Source organism: Leopardus geoffroyi, chromosome D4, assembly GCF_018350155.1.
Source record: "Leopardus geoffroyi isolate Oge1 chromosome D4, O.geoffroyi_Oge1_pat1.0, whole genome shotgun sequence".
In the NCBI taxonomy this organism is placed as follows: domain Eukaryota; kingdom Metazoa; phylum Chordata; class Mammalia; order Carnivora; family Felidae; genus Leopardus; species Leopardus geoffroyi.
The window spans coordinates 38,695,560-38,712,457 of record NC_059342.1 but is presented as its reverse complement, the minus strand read 5'-3'; the positions used below and the strand labels follow the sequence as shown (position 1 = coordinate 38,712,457).

General features: G+C 37.2%; 1 protein-coding gene across 21 annotated transcripts in view; it reads left to right on the top strand.

The window, feature by feature from the left end:
- The window catches only part of MPDZ (multiple PDZ domain crumbs cell polarity complex component), a 164,342-nt gene that overhangs the window by 76,957 nt on the left and 70,487 nt on the right, over positions 1–16,898 (top strand). For 12 of the 21 annotated variants that reach the window (XM_045469450.1, XM_045469448.1, XM_045469443.1 and 9 more), the window contains 6 exons: positions 979–1,143; positions 2,358–2,543; positions 3,684–3,893; positions 5,819–5,935; positions 8,446–8,613; positions 16,424–16,705. In XM_045469450.1, coding sequence (XP_045325406.1) covers positions 979–1,143; positions 2,358–2,543; positions 3,684–3,893; positions 5,819–5,935; positions 8,446–8,613; positions 16,424–16,705 — 1,128 coding nt within the window. The remainder of the gene's footprint in view (positions 1–978; positions 1,144–2,357; positions 2,544–3,683; positions 3,894–5,818; positions 5,936–8,445; positions 8,614–16,423; positions 16,706–16,898) is intronic. The other 9 variants (XM_045469453.1, XM_045469461.1, XM_045469459.1 and 6 more) reach the window with 1 other exon arrangement.

Here is a 16,898-nt window from a genome sequence, read left to right as displayed (position 1 = left end):
AAAGGGTACTTGAGAAAAATAATGCGAGTAAAAACCCACCAAAAGTAGAAATTTCAAATCTGTACGTACATTGATCTTCACACATAATTCCATGCCGGGTATTTTTTGTTTTTTTTTTGTTTTTTTTTTTTTATTTTTTTTTTTCAACGTTTATTTATTTTTGGGACAGAGAGAGACAGAGCATGAACGGGGGAGGGGCAGAGAGAGAGGGAGACACAGAATCGGAAACAGGCTCCAGGCTCTGAGCCATCAGCCCAGAGCCCGACGTGGGGCTCGAACTCACGGACCGCGAGATCGTGACCTGGCTGAAGTCGGACGCTTAACCGACTGCGCCACCCAGGCGCCCCTTTTTTGGTTTGTTTTAGTCCAGAGAACCATAAACACTTTCTTTTTTAAAAATGTTAAACATCTTTTCATTTTTTAGACTAGATAATACATGTACATGTTTCAGAGTCACAAAAAACGTAAAGATGGGCAGTGAACAATCCAGCCAGTTCTCATTACCCTTTATTAAGTAACTACTGTTATATCTGGTACTGTGCCGTCTTCCAGATGTGTTTAAGGAGTAACTAAGAAAATTTGAATATATTCTTTCCCCCGGCTTTGAAAAGCATACTGGCACGCTGTATGTACTGTTTTCCCTTGTAATTTATCGCTTAATGATATGAAATGTCACTTTGTAAAATAATCCCCTCCTTATCCCTTCATTCCTGGGTATTTTTATCATTACTTCTCCCTTTCCCAGCTACTACACTGGCACATGAAATGTGGGTGGAAGATAGTGATTATCTTCCGACACAACTATAAATTGCATGTGAGTTGTTTTAAGTCAACTATGTAGGTGACTGTAGTTCCGAGCACAGCAGAACGATGGTAATCACTGGAGTAAAATCCCTATTTATTTAATAAAAGATTGATTTCAAAGGAGTATTCATGTTATGAAATGTTCCCTCTTGAGCAACTTCTCTTTTTGCACAGGTGAATGGCATAACTTTGCTTGGGGAGAATCACCAAGATGTGGTGAATATTTTGAAAGAATTGCCCATAGAAGTGACAATGGTGTGCTGTCGACGGACTGTACCGCCCACCCCCCAGTCAGAATTGGATAGCCTGGACATATGTGATATTGAACTGGCAGAAAAGGTATTAGATCTGAGACCACTCGGAATCAGTAATGGGAAGCCTAAATGGCGTCTAAAATGTTTTTAAGCCTTTCTTCTTTCATTTGGTATTTGAATTTGAATTTTACGTAATCTGCAGTCTAGTCAAATCTCATTTAAGGTATAATGAGACATGATGTTAGGATTTGATTTACATCAGACTGCAGGAATCGGTACAGTGGAGTAAATCTGAAAACTTTGAAGAATGTAATATTCATATGAGTGGAACAGGGTAAATAAGGAACATAATTCTGAATTGTAGAGACACCAGTCTGGCACCGTGCATATCCGTATACATTTTAATGTGGTATAAAGGGGATTATTACAATAAAGCAGGTAGGCAGATTTGCATCCATGGTCCTAGCATATGCAGTAATTAACAGCAAAGGTAGCATATCAACTAGAATTTCATCATCAGAAACATGCCTTTCCTGAATTTGTTATGTTCATACAGATAAACAAAATTGAATTAATTTAGGTTCACTTTAATATATTTTTACTGAAAGAAGCTAACATTCTGTATTCCTATTTCTGTGCCAAATGCTTTATAAATGTTACTTCCTCTAATCCTCAAAACTTTTATCAAATGGGTAACTCTGAAGTCCAGCTTAAGAATATTGCTCAAGGCAACACAGTAAGAAATCATAGACCCCGTCTTTAAGCCCAGGCCAGTCTGACTTCACATCTTGTCTTACTGTGCGTGCTAATTTATTCATGAAATAATCACATGCACAAGTCACAACATTTTAGAACCTTTGTTTGCCGAGAGTACAAAACTTTTACGTATAGCCGTTTCCTCTCCAATTGTTGTTATTTATCATAAGAATTCCTTTTCTTTAATATCAAAATAGATCTACATTTTGTTTCTGACTGTAGAGGTGATTCAGACACTTGATGAAAAAAAGTGAAAACCGCCCACAGTCCTGCTGCTGAGATGTAACCATTGTGTATTTTTATAGGTGATCTTTGAACCATACATTTTTAATGCCTGTTCCAAGTTAGGTATTTCTTCCTCTGTAACAACTTTCAGTAATGACTGCCTTAATTTGCAAAGGTTTCATGGTAAGCTGTTGCTACCCTTATTTGTGGGTGTTTTATTCTGGACAGATGTGGGGCCTCTCCCTTTCCCTTGTAGTGTTGGTATGTGTCTGCTAAACTAGTGCCTCTGAAATAAGAGCTGCCCGGTCTGTTACGCAGCCGCACGTAGATCTGGGCGAGTTCACCGGGTCCTCGGAGACAGAGGATCCTGCGCTGGTGATGACCGACGTGGGTCAGAATGCGGAGGAGGTTCAAGGACCTTTGGCCATGTGGGAGGCTGATGTTCAGCATATTGAGCTGGAGAAAGGAAACAAAGGACTTGGGTTTAGCATCTTAGATTATCAGGTAAATATATCCTGTTTTTAACCATTTTTTTAAAAAAATGATACAATACTAAAGGTATATTGTGGATAATAGAAAAATCAGTTAATATTTTAGTTTTCAAAGACATTTTCTTGTTTCTAGCAAATCTTTCCAAATGATGATATATAGGATTCATTTATCATGAAGGGTTCTTTTAGCATTGAATTCATTGAGCTTTTCTAGATTTCAGCCTTGAGAATTTGAAGAGCTTACAAATACATTTTAGGAATATCCTAGAAATAGAGGTTTTTTTTGTTACTTGGGGAGTATGTCTAAATTATTCTTATTCCCATGCTCATAATTGATAGTTCATACTTTAGTGGTAAGACTGAAAGTGTTAAATACTTATTTCTTTTGTCTGTAGTGAATGACTGAGTTCTAACTGGATATGGGTTCCTGTCATTTGACTAAATGACTAAATTTATGAATAAGCTTACATTGGTCAAGTGTGGCCTCCACCCTTACCCTGCATTGTGTTCTGTGCTGAGTAACTGAGGAAATGCTTATGCCGGGTGCGAGAGCACAGCTGTTGCTTCTCATTAATTAATACTGAACCGGAGAGCCATCTCTGAGGACTCATAGGAGTTGTGTTCTTCATGGGGCTTGATTGCAGAGCCTTGTTGCTGTGTATCTGAACGCTGTATCGTCACATACTACTGTACGGACTCTTTCTAGATGTCTTCATTTCAAGAAGGCAGGCCTGACCGTCATTCAGTACACTCCACAGCAGTAGCATCCTACTTAACAAACGCTGTTAATAATCCTGTATCTGATGTCTGGCCTCAAAAGCCTGTTATAAAATTGGGCAGCTTATCGAAAATTCAAATTACAAGTTTAAAGGGATCTGTACAGTGATGAGGTCTCCTCAGGAACAGCTTGGTACTTGAGGATGCCGTCCTTCAGGGGGAACTCCTTCTGCACTCTGCAAAACGGAGACAGCCTTTGCCCCACTCATTCCTCAGAAGTGGTACTTGAAATTCTTTTTTGAGACATTTGAAATGAGTACCCATCCATTACAATTCAGAGTGTCCAATCTATAAAAACTCCCACACCACCACCACCACCCCCCCCCCATGTAAAAAGGAACTACCTTATTTTTTTTTTCCCCCCTCATTTTGTCAGGATCCCATTGATCCAGCAAGCACTGTGATTGTAATTCGTTCTTTGGTGCCTGGGGGCATTGCCGAAAAGGATGGTCGACTTCTTCCTGGAGATCGACTCATGTTTGTCAATGATGTTAACTTGGAAAACAGCAGTCTTGAGGAAGCTGTGCAGGCGCTGAAGGGTGCGCCGTCAGGAACTGTGAGAATTGGAGTAGCCAAGCCTTTACCTGTAAGAATTCATGTTTTACTGATTTTTTAAAATTTGTAAACAAAATGGCTTTCAGGCCTACTGTTAGCTTCGGAAGGTGTTCTCGTGAATGAATCATGACATTTGGTAATTTTGACCAAGATGGTTATTGGCTCTATGAGTATAAAGGTTTAATTTTGAGTAATATTTTTTTAAAAAGTGAAGAAAACTGACAATTCAGAAATAAATTTATAACTTTAAAATTATAGTTTTGTAGTTCACTTTTGATCTTTTTTTTATTGGGTAATAAGGTCACGATGAGTATCAAATGAGTATTTTCAAAGAAATATGCCTTAAAACATCTATACCAATGTAGTGGGGTATTAGAGAAATTAATAGCATTAACAACTGACAGTGGAATCTTTAATTATAGTGGAATAAAGTAGAATCTCTGTCAGTGTGGTTTAAGGTCCTGCATTCTGTTGATTTCAACACATTTCTTGTCTAATGACTGCAGAGCAAGAAATTGAACTTTTCACAGTAGGTTCATCAGCTTCTGGCTCTCCTTCTGGGAGGGAATAGACCTCCTGTTATTAATTAGTACAGTATTAAGAACAACTAATCAGTTCATGCTACATAACGTCAGTATGTTTATTAGGTATAATGATTACAACATAGCACTTATCACTGAATTGCAAATAAATATTAGAGACATTCTCAATATTTGGAGGGCTTTTTCAGTTTATAAATCTATTTTAAGTGAAAGGGCAAATACACCTTTCTTTTTTTTTTTTTTTTTTTTCAACGTTTTTTATTTTTATTTTTGGGACAGAGAGAGACAGAGCATGAACGGGGGAGGGGCAGAGAGAGAGGGAGACACAGAATCGGAAACAGGCTCCAGGCTCCGAGCCATCAGCCCAGAGCCCGACGCGGGGCTCGAACTCACGGACCGCGAGATCGTGACCTGGCTGAAGTCGGACGCTTAACTGACTGCGCCACCCAGGCGCCCCTTTTTTTTTTTTTTTTTTTTTTTAAATACACCTTTCTTAAAACACACACACAGAGGTGTATTTGCCTAAACATCAAATAACAATTTGCTGACTTTATGAAAGCATTTGTTCAAATAGTAAGCTTTATTAATATATTTGCAATGTTCATTAAATTTTTCATGCCTCACTTTGTATTACAAAGCGAACTTTGGTAGCCTACGAAAATATATTTATGAAAACAGAGAAAAGGAGGCAAGTTCTGCATATGTTATTAATACAAGGTGATGTGGGCAAGGCAATCTGAAGATTTTAGCCTATTTTATTTGAGATTGAAATAAAAATGTTAGGTTTTCTGTCAGTGTGATCAGTTACAATATCCTTACATTGGGTCTATAATATAAGCAGATTGTCTACAGAGAGAATTTTTGTGTGTTTTTTTAAACCATGCTCAATTGAGAGGCTTCACTGTAGAGTTCACTCACATTCCTTGTCAAGTAAATCACATGCTTTATAATCATGTTCTAGTAAAGGATGACAGCTAGAAGTTGATCCTTCTTTTTAATGTTCTTTTTTTTTTTTCATGCAGCTTCTTTTATATCTTAACACCTAAAAAGTGCCTTACTTATTTTTATATTAAGAAGTCATTGTGTAGCCAAAATATTTGGCAGATAAAAATGGCCAGAAGATTACTATAACATAAAAAAATATTGATTTGGATGATCTTTTATAAGAAGAATGAAAAAGTTAGAAGGGATTCTCACTTAACAGTTGATGTGTTGGTATTAGAAGAAATATCCTTGTTGTATTTAACAAATCAAAACATTAAATATGAATATTTATCATTTGAAAACTTGCCCATTTTTTTCCTCTTCTCTTCTGACTGTTCTTCTCCTTTCCCCCTCCCCTGCTTTCCTTCTTTCCTCTTTGCTGTTCTCTCTCATCCTCATCCTCAAACACTGAGCCTCATTCTCCCTGCAGCTTTCACCAGAAGAAGGTTATGTTTCTGCTAAGGAAGATTCCTTTCTCTACTCGCCACACTCCTGCAAGGAGGAAGGGTTGGCTGACAAAGCCCTCTTCAGGGCTGACTTGGCTCTGGTTAGTGGCCACAACTTATCAAGCTTTCTTTCAGAAATCTTACGAGTCTTTATTGCCTTTCAAAATAGTCTAAAATCTTACTCTACTCATTATTCATTATGTTTTGGAAAAGCAAACATTTTAATTTCAACTGCAGTGGTTCTCATAGTTCAGAAATCATGTGTGAAAACCGTTTGTTGGATTTGGGGAGGAAATTCAGTTGGCAATGCATTCTGACAACTGGTAGAATTAATCTTCACGTCATACCAAAAGTTGTTGAAACACCCAATTGTTTTAATTTCATACTTGGGCCATTTCTAGGCATTTATGTAACTGTTTTTAGTATTCAGTCATTAATCAGGTGTTTTGGCTACCTGTTAACAAGGTTAACAAGTGTATTTTTTCCATTTGATATTTAAATAATGTGAAAATATATCAATTGATGCAGTTATTAAGAACACAAAAGTTTCCAAAATAGTCAAAATCCATGTTTTCTCAAATTACAGAGTATAAACATCACTGATTTGCTAGAAAGTTTTTAATTAAAATTTTATTTTTACTTGATCTATGTAAAAATTATTTGTTGGAATAAATGTATTTGTGGACCACTGGAGGTCACTTTGACGAATAAACACATGAATCTTGCTCCTAATAACTTTACAGTTTGGTAGAGGAGACAATACTATGGCAATAATTAAAATATAAAGGTAAATACTAGATATAAATAAACATGTGGCATTTATACAACATAAATACAACAGATTGTACATCCTATTGCATTACTTCTATTAAAGCCAGGTTCCTGACCTAACTTTTCTTTTGGGCAGACATTGCCCTGTGTGACTACAAAGGAATGTGCCCAACTTTTTAAATTCTTGTTTCAGGGCATCAGACTAGAGCGAGGTTTAAAACCCATGACATTCTCCATTATGTACTTATAACCAATTGTGCATATCTTGCTTTAAAACAAAGTATGAATTATTTGATTTTTATACTTCTAATTCTGGGGAGACAGTTCTCCTTGTTAATATTTTTATATTAACCAGCTCCTAAAATTGCCTTTTGGAAAGTTTTGGTGTATATTAAACGCAACAGTATCACATTACAATATTAATCCATTGCACAAAGCTTAGTTAATACCATCTATCTAGATAGCAGTGTTATTTATTATCTAGATTGTTCTATATGTGTGTATTTGTGAAGAGTAAAACTCAACAAAGCAGTTAACTAATGAATTTTGAACATATATTTAAAATGTATTATTAGAAAGAGGGTCACTTGGAAATGGCCTATCTGTGTTCTTACCATGTTTTTGTAAGAATGTGACCTGGTATAATGTTATAATTCTTCTCTTGGCAAAACACATGTAAGTTGAAATCACAAAGAAGTAGAACACCAGGGATTTTGCCATCAAGACAGAAAATACTGGTAATATTGGAGAAGAGTAGCATTTATGTTAGTTCTATGTACTCTAAGGTGTAACTGTAAGTGAATTGTAAATGGAGCTTCAGACTCATCATGAGTTGATTGTTTCACTTCGTTCTGCTACAGAAGATAGTAATAGGAGTTGGGGTTTTTTGTTTTGTTTTTTAAGTTTATTTTGAGAAAGAGCACAAGCAAGGAAGGGACAGAGAAAGAGAGAGAGAAAGAGAGAGAGAGAGAGAGAGAGAGAGAGAGAATCCCAAGCAGGCTCTGCACTGTCAGCACAGAGTCTGATATGGGGCTCAGTGCCACGAACCCTGAAATCATGACCTGACCCAAAATTCAAGAGTCGGATGCTTAAACAACTGAGCCACCCAGGTGCCCCAATAGTAACAGGAGTTAATATACAGTCAAATTCTCTACTTTCTATGAGTTTTCCAACAATAGGAGTTTATAGCTTCCCCACAGCCATAATCAGGCCCCTTGTTTGTTAGTATAATTTCAGCATGAAACCACAGATACTCTTTCTGGTTTCTGATGATCACCATCAGGTTCTGAGTTTGCAATTTGAATGGTTTTAAAATCTAGTTAAAAATAATTTAAAATATATTGTTTTAGTGAGTTTTCTAAATAGATATTTGCCTGGATGCCTTGCTGAAATTTAATTCAACTTACATAAATAAAATTTAATAAACTTTAATAAATTTAATAAAATCTAATAAACTTGTTGAGTTTATGTTAGTTGAATAGGGAAGGTGTTGACCTCATTCATTTTATTAGACAGTTCTAGGAGTTGGGCAGGTATTTTTTAAAATAGTATGACTGGAAAAAGTATTTTCCTTAATTTATGGAACTTTTTAAACTTAGAATGGATTCAGGCCATTTGTTAATTGTTACCTTTGCCCTTTTATTGTTGGAATAAATAAGTGATGCCAGCCCTGATTTGTCCTTACTCTCTTGCGTTAGTCGGTCTCTGATGTGTCGCAGAGTGTGAAGGGGTCATGTAGGAGATAGAATGAATGCCGGAATGCTTTTTAGTCTCAAGTAGAGACTTGTCGTATATGTAACAGAACAGAATTTCCAACCGATACTATCATTTTTGTTCCTAGGTGGACACAAATGAGGCTGACTTAGGAGATGAATCTACATTTGAGTCTCAGTACTCTCCTGATAATGACAGTATCTACTCCACTCAAGCCTCTATTTTATCTCTTCATGGCAGTGCTTGTAGCGATGGCCTGAACTATGGTCCCTCCCTTCCATCTTCTCCTCCCAAGGTACAAAGGGATTGTCATTTTATTTATGGGAGAGCCTTCTGTGTAATTTTCTAGAGGTCAATGTTTATGGGGAATTGTGGGAGTAGCATGTTGGAGGCACCGTGTTTCTCCAGTCATGGATTCATTCAGACTAAAGCGCAGTTTCATTCAGGTAGTGCTGATTGAGCATCTTTTACTAGACTACTAAGTACTACCTAAATTGTTCAGTTTTACAGAATGATAGACCCAAGGATTCAAAGCTTTGATTAGGATTTGCATGTTAGAAAGAAAAAAGTCAATGTATTTCTCAAATTGTGTTTTTAGCTGTGTCTACTTTAGAAAAATCACAAGTATAACTTTATTTTCTTAATGGTTTTAAAATTGATTTTCGTGCAGAGTTGGATGGTAAATGTTTCTTGCATTAATATTTACCAGCAAGTTAAATTTAATGCTGTTATATGTTTTTATGTAAAATGATGCCAAAAATACTTTATGTAGAAATCACAGTGAATGGCAAAGTATGTTTAAACGTCACTGGATGAAGAATTTAGTTATTATTTGACATATCTGTGCCAAGTATATTTTAGAAATAGAGTATTGGCACGAGTGCCCCAACTCCATTCATTTTCTTGGTGAGGTACTTTATAAGGTTTAATAAGTAATATTTTAAAACCTGTCCAATCTTCTGGATGTGAAATGGTATCTTACTCTTTGGATTTGGAGTTCTGATTTCTAGTGGGGTTGAACACCATTTCATATATTGGCCATTTGGCTTTCACTCCTATCCATGGCCTCTTAATATCTTTTGACAATTTTTATATTGTGTTGCCTATCTTTCTATTGATTCGTTGGGTTTTTAAAAATATTTTCTAGAAACCGATAGACAAAACAATACAGTGTGTTTTATGAGGATTGTGTGTGTGTGTGTGTGGGAAATGACATTTTTTAACTTCAGGAAACAATTTATTCTTTGAGAAAGAAGGAAGTGTAGGAATTCAGCTGTATCTGTAATGAATTATATCCTTTTAAGAGGAAAGAGAGATTGAAGAAAATATGGCAAAATGTTAACATCGGTTAAATCCGGGCCAAGAGTTCATATATGGATATATTTTCTTTATTCTTCTATGTTGGAAATGTACCATAAATAAACATTAAAAACGAAGATAAAAAGACTGGACAATAACTTACTTAAATATAGGAAAAACATCTGTTTTCCACATAAATTCAGTGGGAAGGAGATCTGTATTTTTGAACAAGATGGAGAGCAGAATTTCTGCGAGTCTAGCACACTTTTCCTCCTTTCCTGATTAACAAGTAATTTTTTGGCCAGAACATTTTCAAAGCATTTTCTTTCACGTTCAAGGTGCACCTGTTACCCTTGCAAATGATGCTGGGAAATCTCCTTGAATTGGTTTGCAAGGTATAATCTTGAATGGAGCAGCTGCTCCTCTCTCACCACACCTGAGACGGTCTGTGTGACCACGTCCCGTCTGGAATGTGTTCAGTCTTTACTGGCCTCAGGGCTGGAAGCTGAGTTCATCTCCTAATGGACTCTCCTAATCCACAGCATAGCACACTTCTTCTTGCCAGCGGGACAGATTGCATTGTTTAACTTAGTAATTGTTACTTAAAGGGATTACACAATCTGCATACTGAGAAGCATATATTTTACAGGGCAAATGCTGGCTGTATGCAGCACACCATATTGGCTTACTGAAGTCTATTTGCCTCCTTTTTTTTTTTTTTTTTCTCCCTAAGCAGTTTACTCTTTTGTTGAAGCAAATTTTGGCAAGCTGGCCTATCAACTGAAATATTTAAACTACAAAACAACAAAGAAGACATTAATGAGGGTGTTTTAAAACACATTGAGAAACTCCTGTGTGCTTTCAGTTTTTCTTAGCAAGTAGGACTGTTTCTGCATCCTGGTAAATCACTGCAGCATTGTTTTTTATTTTTGTTTTTGTTTTATGGCATCTTCATAGTACCAAGGTATTTACTAGAAAATTGTACATAAATAAAAAACCAGATGATGCATCCATCTTCCTGTTTCTTTGCACTAAATTTATTTTAAAAAGACAGCATGGTTGGGGCACCTGGGTGGCTCAGTCGGTTAAGCATCCGACTTCGGCTCAGGTCATGATCTTGCGGTTCGTGAGTTCGAGCCCCACGTCGGGCTCTGTGCTGACAGCTCAGAGCCTGGAGCCTGTTTCAGATTCTGTGTCTCCCTCTCTCTGTCTCTGACCCTCCCCCGTTCATGCTCTGTCTCTCTCTGTCTCAAAAATAAATAAACGTTAAAAAAAAAAAAAAAAAAAAGACAGCATGGCAATTTGACATGGAATTTAGAACTGGCCATTTTTCTTAAAAGTGAGTTCACTTTGGAATCCTTTAATTGATAAGATAAAATCATACAGTATATGATATTTAAGACAGCAGAGCCTCCATACTGATTTGAAAGAAGTATAAAATAGAGTGTGAGGATCTCAGTGATTGCTCACAGTTTTGACTTTACTTTGTTAGCTATGTGATAATCTTGGTGGTTGGAAATGCACAAATAGTTTCACCTTTCCTCTTACCTTGATGAGAGAGAAGTCTTTGACCGTGGTCATGTATACTACCAGAAGCTGTAAGAACTCATCATCCAGAGCGGGGAGTCCTCTTAGGGGAAGGCCTGACTCCTACAAGCATTGTGTGGGCCTGGCCAGCAGCTTGGATACCAAGGCCTGGAGGCACACCTTGGACCTCCTTTGCCCCCAATTCTCCCATCTGGGAGCCCATTCTGATTTTTATTTTTTAAGGAGTGGTGTTTGCTTAATTTGATTATCATGTAACAGTTCAAGGAAAATAACCATTACTCAGGAATCTGAAAAATACTGTCCAGCTACTTCTATGGCATCTGGACTAACAGAGGAAGGTCATTGAAGTGTGAATTTGAGTGGCCAGAACCCAGTGGATTTTCTCATTGTTATAGGTTTGAATTTTTTTTTTTCTTTTTATCCCCTTTTCCTTGTCACCTTCACAGACATAACAAAATGCAGAAATAATTGTTTTACAAACTTAAGTGCTTGTAGACTTTTGTTTAAAAGCTCAACATGGTTTTGGGAAGAGGATGCTTTCATTTATTTTTTCCTGTTTTGGATTTTTAAATACACCCAATAAAGATCAAATACTTATATAAGAATACATACGTACTTACATATACTTATAGAATACTTTATAGAAAGGAGTCTTCCTTTCTACTCCTTATCCACATTCCCATGCCCCGCCCTTTGTTTTACATCCACGCTGGCTCTCACCCCAGGGATGAAATGATTACCAGTTTTGTGCATGTCCTTCATTCTTCATATTGGTCCCACTAGGAAATGCTGTTGATTCTAGTGCAAGGGAAACTCGGTGTTTGTCCAGAGAGAAGCCCCTTCTTGCACCATGCACATACAACACAGCTAATGGATTCCATGATTTAAAAAAATAAAGTAAAATCTGAGGCAGCTGGGTGGCTCAGTCAGTTGAGCATCTGACTCTTGATTTTGGCTCAGATCACGATCCCACAGTAGGTCCCGAGATCAAGCCCGTGTTGGGCTCCGTGCTGAGTGTGTGGAGCCTGGGGCTTCTCTCAATCTCTCTCTCTCTCTCTCTTTCTCTCTCTGTCTCTCTTTCTCTCTCTGCGTGTGTCCCTTTGCCCCTCTTCCCTGCTTGTGCTCTCTCTCTCTCTCAAAAAAAAAAAAAATTAACAAAAAATAAAAATCTACCTATTCCTATAGATCTCCATTTACAGTCATTCTGTAGTATTAAATGTTGCTGCCTTCACACCCATGTTTAAAATGTTTGTTTCTTTCTTTGGAGCAGGGGTTAGTATGAAAAACTAATTAAAGCACTCCAGTCAGAATGCTGAGAGTGATTGAGGAAGTCTTAGTGACAAACCGACAGGCTCTCAAGGTATAAAACCAGTCGCTTCTTTTGCTCAGTCGGGTCAGTGTACGAACAATAAAGGAAGCACTATACCTTATCTCAGAAAGGGTGGGAGAATGATGGTAAGTTGGGGCAGCTGTGCTTGTAGTATATTTTCCCACATGAAAAGACTATGAAAAGGCTTTTGTGGTAGAGTGCTCATTGAGAATATTAAGCTGTGTCCAGTAAATGTTTCAGTATTTACTTAGTCTATATAAATAAATCATCTGAGTAAATAATGTGCCCAGGTATTACCCTCACTTATTCATCACCTTTAAACGGCAGTTTACAAGTGTCCTTGACATTTTTATTTAACCTCTTATTTTGTTTCCCTGAGAACAAGGCCTTATCAAGTAGAGGCACATTAATGTGGATTTTTTGCAAGACTTCAGTTTAGCTACCAAGTTGCACTGGGAAATTATAGAATTATTTTTGAACATCTTACAGGGGAAGAGCTGCTTTTCTTTTAGATCCATAAGACTTTTTAAAAATAAAACTCAGTTGGTTGTTCAGCAACCAGAAACGTTTCTGAAGTAGGCGTATGTTGTCTGCTGTGTTGATTAGCTCTTTCTTTTCTGTGTGTCTGTGTTAACTCCTTTATGAATAATGCATGGAAATTTCTGTTACACGATTTATAGTAAACCCCAGCTAACAAGGGTGGCTTGACCTCTTTTTGTGATGAAAAGTGGTTTTTAATTGTAACCTTTATTTGAGGCCTGAGGAAGATGATTTACTGCTAAATATTATAATTAATATAGTAATACAGAAGCTAATTCTGTAGTAAGTGCATTGTTGTTTTTCATTAGAACAAAATCACCAAAGTTGGGTGAATGGGCCAACAGGTTATTGGTTAGACTCCAACTGTGTGGAGGATGATGGTTTCCTGTCATTGTTCCCGAAGAGTCTAAAGGTGTTACTTGCTTGCGTGATGCTCCCACTTGCCTCAGTTCTTTGTACCAAGAATATTTGATAATTCCAGAGAGATGATAACTTACACTGAAGAAGAGGAATGTAATGGACCGTATTGCAAAAATTGATTACCCTTTTATGAAAAACAGAAAGGGACCCATATCTCTTGCCACACCCTGAAATCAATTCTAGAAGGATTAAAACTGAATCTGAAAAGAAAGCATTTATAAATAAGAAAAATACTAGAAAGCATTTCATTTACTTTGTGTGAAAGGATTTATTAAGCAACTTCCGAAACCCAGAAGCACAAAAATAATTTGACACTTTGATTGCATCAAGAATTTCTTTCCATAAAGAATTCTTGGTTACGTAAAGAATTTAATTTCTGCATGTATATCTATATAATATAACATGTACAGGCTGAGAAGATAAGTAAAGACTCAGAAATATTTGTGGTATATATCACAGACTTTTCATATACAGTGTATCAATGACAGGAACAAGTGGAAACCCTGATGAAACTTATGAAAAGTTGGATTAAATATACGAAGGGAGTATTGACAGGAGATATACAATTGTCACGTTCTCACTAATTGTCAGGGACATGCATAGTAAACTCTAAATTTTATATTTATTTAGAATATATTTCTTTCAGCTCAAATTAGCAAACTAATTTAGGGTTGGCAAGGTCAGTTAATAGGTATTCCCATATTTTTGTGAGCAAAAATTGGAAGACTCTTTGGCAATATATACCAGCATCTAAGTGTGCATATTATTCGGCCCATAATTCTAGTTTATACTAAATAAATTTTCTCATATGCACAAAGATGTGTAATAAAGATAACAACAATGGCTAATAATTATTGGGCATTTTCTCTTAAGTCAGATATCTTATTAGTACTTTATCGTATTATTTTAAATTTTTTTAATGTTTATTTATTTATTTTTTTTTAATTTTTTTTTCAACGTTTATTTATTTTTGGGACAGAGAGAGACAGAGCATGAACGGGGGAGGGGCAGAGAGAGAGGGAGACACAGAATCGGAAACAGGCTCCAGGCTCTGAGCCATCAGCCCAGAGCCCGACGCGGGGCTCGAACTCACGGACCGCGAGATCGTGACCTGGCTGAAGTCGGACGCTTAACCGACTGCGCCACCCAGGCGCCCCTAATGTTTATTTTTGAGAGAGAGAGAGAGAGAGAGTAAGAGAGAGAGAGCACAAGTGGGGGAGGGGCAGAGAGCGAGAGGGAGACACACAATCTGAAGCAGACTCCAGGCTCCGACCTGTCAGCACAGAGCCAACGCAGGGCTTGAACTCACAAACCGCGAGATCGTGACCTGACTGGGAGACAGATGCTTAACCCAACCAACTGAGCCACCCAGGTGTCCCAGTTGTGGTATTAACTCTCTCTATCCTCCCAACAGTCCTGAAATATGTCCTTTTATTTTCCCCAATTAATAGATGCAGGGACCACGACACAGAGTATAACTAGTGATGCTGTGAGCATCTGAGCCTGTGCTCCAGAGTCTGTGCTCCAGTGCCTTTCATACTTAGGAATAGTTTTGTGGTCACAAGATCGAAGTCGATTTTTCAACGTTTATTTATTTTTGGGACAGAGAGAGACAGAGCATGAACGGGGGAGGGGCAGAGAGAGAGGGAGACACAGAATCGGAAACAGGCTCCAGGCTCTGAGCCATCAGCCCAGAGCCTGACGCGGGGCTCGAACTCACGCACCGCGAGATCGTGACCTGGCTGAAGTCGGACGCTTAACCGACTGCGCCACCCAGGCGCCCCCGAAGTCGATTTTTATTTACGGACATGGAAATCTCTCCTGCCCAGATATTAGATACTTCAATAAAGAAAGTGAAAACATTCTATTTAACTAATGGTTTCAGTGAGGTTTTAAAAATGTACAAGTGCATGTAGTATTCGTGAGTATGCACGTGTATATGTATCTATTTATTATGCAAATAAATACAAACTTCTAAAAGACATCCAACTGACTCCAGCCATTTCTACCAGGGAAAATAATGGGAGTAGGAGCCATAAGGAAAAGCTTTCAGATTGTACTCTGTAAGCACACACGTATATATCTGCACGGCTTGAATCTTTGCTGATGATAATGTATCCATATGCTACTCTTATATTTTAAAAATATTAATATGAGGATTGTAGGGAAAATTGATGTTTGTTCACTAGCAGTTCGTGTAGCAACGGCTTGCCCAAAGCACACAAGTGATACCGTATGTCTGTTGTAAGTACATGCCTGCATTTATGTCGAAGTACCGAATTTTAAAGTTTCAGGGAATTTTAGAAATTAAGTAAAGTATAAAGCCAAGAGAGGTTCTGCGGTGATGTATATAGATTGTTAATAAGAGAGCCTACTTTAGAACCTATACCTTATTATATACCTTCTTAATATTTCCTGTGTATATCTTGCAGAATATTTATGAAAATTTTCCCTATAATAATTTGAATAACATAGCTTTCTGTTCTCCATAAATACCTACAAGTGACTATCAAAATAATTTTTTCATGGAGATTCTTGTAAATCAGAATCAATATTCTCTTGATATTAAATAGGAACTTCGTACTGATTGAAAATGAACTGCTGTTTAAATAGGATTTGAAAATACAAGTTACTTGCCTTCCTGTGTGGATTGAACTAAAAATAATTTTATTTGTGAATAGAATATAATATTGTATTTCAGTGATCTCGTGTACAGTATACAAGAATAACTCAGTTGACCATAACATCTGTGATTTGTAGGAAATGTATTCAAAAGCATTATAAAAATAAACATCTACAGAATGTTAGCTAAGTGAAGAATTTGTATGTTTTCTAATACTTTTTGGGTAATGAATAATTGTGTTGTGTTTTGTTTTCTACCAGATAGGTATTCATTAAGAAATGGTCTTACAAAAATACATTGATGTCTCTGGCCATGATTTTTTACCTTTTGTTCTTTCATCATCAGGATGTTACTGAAAATTCTTCAGATCCAGTAATTGATCTTCACATGTCCTTGGAGGAACTGTACACCCAGAATCTCCTGCAAAGACAGGACGAGAGTCCACCTTCAGTGGACTTGACCATGGGACCTGCCTCTGGCTTTACCGTAAATGATTATACACCTGCAAATGTTATTGAACAGCAATATGAATGTGAGAACTCAAGAGCATGGACTGAATCTCACCTGCCAACTGAAATTACATCGAGTGCAGAGCTTACTTCTGTGCTTCCTGATTCAGCTGGAAAGGTAACGTTGTAAAGATATGTATCGTATATTATGATGAGGTTGGAAGCAGTGAAGTGGTCGAGGATTCGGGCTGGTCTCTGCATTTGGAGCAAGTGCTCTCTTGACGCTGAGATTTTCAGAATCCAACCTATGAACTTGTTTTGGTTATAGCTTCCTGCTGAAGAAAGCGCAACCAGTTAGAGAATATGGGTGA